Source organism: Cariama cristata, unplaced genomic scaffold, assembly GCF_000690535.1.
Source record: "Cariama cristata isolate BGI_N322 unplaced genomic scaffold, ASM69053v1 scaffold37497, whole genome shotgun sequence".
NCBI lineage: Eukaryota > Metazoa > Chordata > Aves > Cariamiformes > Cariamidae > Cariama > Cariama cristata.
The window spans coordinates 7,041-8,290 of NW_009627858.1; the positions used below are offsets into that span (position 1 = coordinate 7,041).

Genomic DNA, 1,250 nt, shown 5'->3' on the forward strand with positions numbered 1-1,250 from the left:
GTGGTCGAGCAGCCGCTGCGCCGCCCCTCGCGCCTCTGCACACAGTGCCGGTCCCGGTGTCACTGCTGGGCCTGTGTCCTGGGGGTGCGAGGACACAGAGATATGTAGGAATGCCCCCCGCCCCTCCGCACACAGTACTGTCCCCACCGTCTCCACTGGGCCTGTGGCCTGGGGATACAAGGGACATGGGGACACGTGGGGATGCCCCCCATGCCTCCACCATCTGATGTCCTGGGGGCACAGGGGCATCGGGACACACGGGATGCTCTCCAGGCCACCCCACCTGCAGGAGCATCATGCCATCCTCATGTCCTTGGGGCACCTGGGGGGACTCGGGGACACGCAGAAGCCCCCTGGGGACATGTTGAGATGCCCTTGGGGACATGTCAGAGACACTGGCACAAGCAAGGACCCTTCTGCCTCCATGTGCATTGCCATCCCCAGGGTCATATCCTGGATGGACATGGGGAGACAGCAGGGCACAGGGAGGGACTTGGGGGCATTTTGGGTCCCCCAAGGACTTTTAAGGGCACACAAAGACAAATGGAAGATCCTCATACCTCCACACGTGCCATTGTCCCCACCACCACATCCTGGGTGAACACAGGGCCACAGAGGAACTTGGGGCCATTTGAGGTCCCATAGGGCCAGCTGGGACCACCTTGGGGACATTCTGGGGACAATCAGACCATTTTGGGTCCACTCAGGGATGTTTTAGGGGCACAAACAGAAGGAAGATCCCCATGCCTCCACGCACACCATGGTACCCACCAGTGTGTCCTGAATGGATGCTGGGACACAGAACGATGCAGAGCCATTTTGTGACATCTTGGGGACATTCAGGGTCCCCTTGAGGCCATTCTGAGGCCAACTGGGGCACTTTAGGGGCTCACCTCGGGGGGAAACTGCTCATCGGTGAGAGTGAGGATGTAGCTGATGGTGGTGGCCTCATAATCAAGACAGAGGCGGGCAAGGAGCAGCAGCAGGGCCGGGGGTGCCGCAGGGGCCCCCCGCTCAGCTGGACCGTCAGCAAAGCCCCGGGCGGTGCGGCAGAGCCAGCGCACAAAGGCCACCACCAGGCCTTCGCGCACCGCCTCCATGCAGAACTCCCCCTACAACCAAAACTGGAGGGTTACACCCCAAAAATGCCACTCCAGGGCCCCGAAACCCCACAAACTACCCCGTGCAAGTTCCAGACTGCCCCAGTGACCCCCAAACTGTCCTGTGCAACATCCGAATCACCCACGACT

General features: G+C 61.2%; 1 protein-coding gene across 1 annotated transcript in view; it reads right to left on the minus strand.

Annotated features, from left to right (window-relative positions):
• The window catches only part of VPS51 (vacuolar protein sorting 51 homolog (S. cerevisiae)), a gene marked incomplete at its 5' end in the record, with an annotated part of 3,131 nt that extends 2,019 nt beyond the window's left edge, over positions 1–1,112 (minus strand). Inside the window, 2 exon segments of the mRNA XM_009704571.1 lie at positions 1–78; positions 894–1,112. Of these exon segments, the coding sequence (XP_009702873.1) occupies positions 1–78; positions 894–1,112 (297 nt within the window).
• Positions 1,113–1,250: the final 138 nt, after the last annotated feature.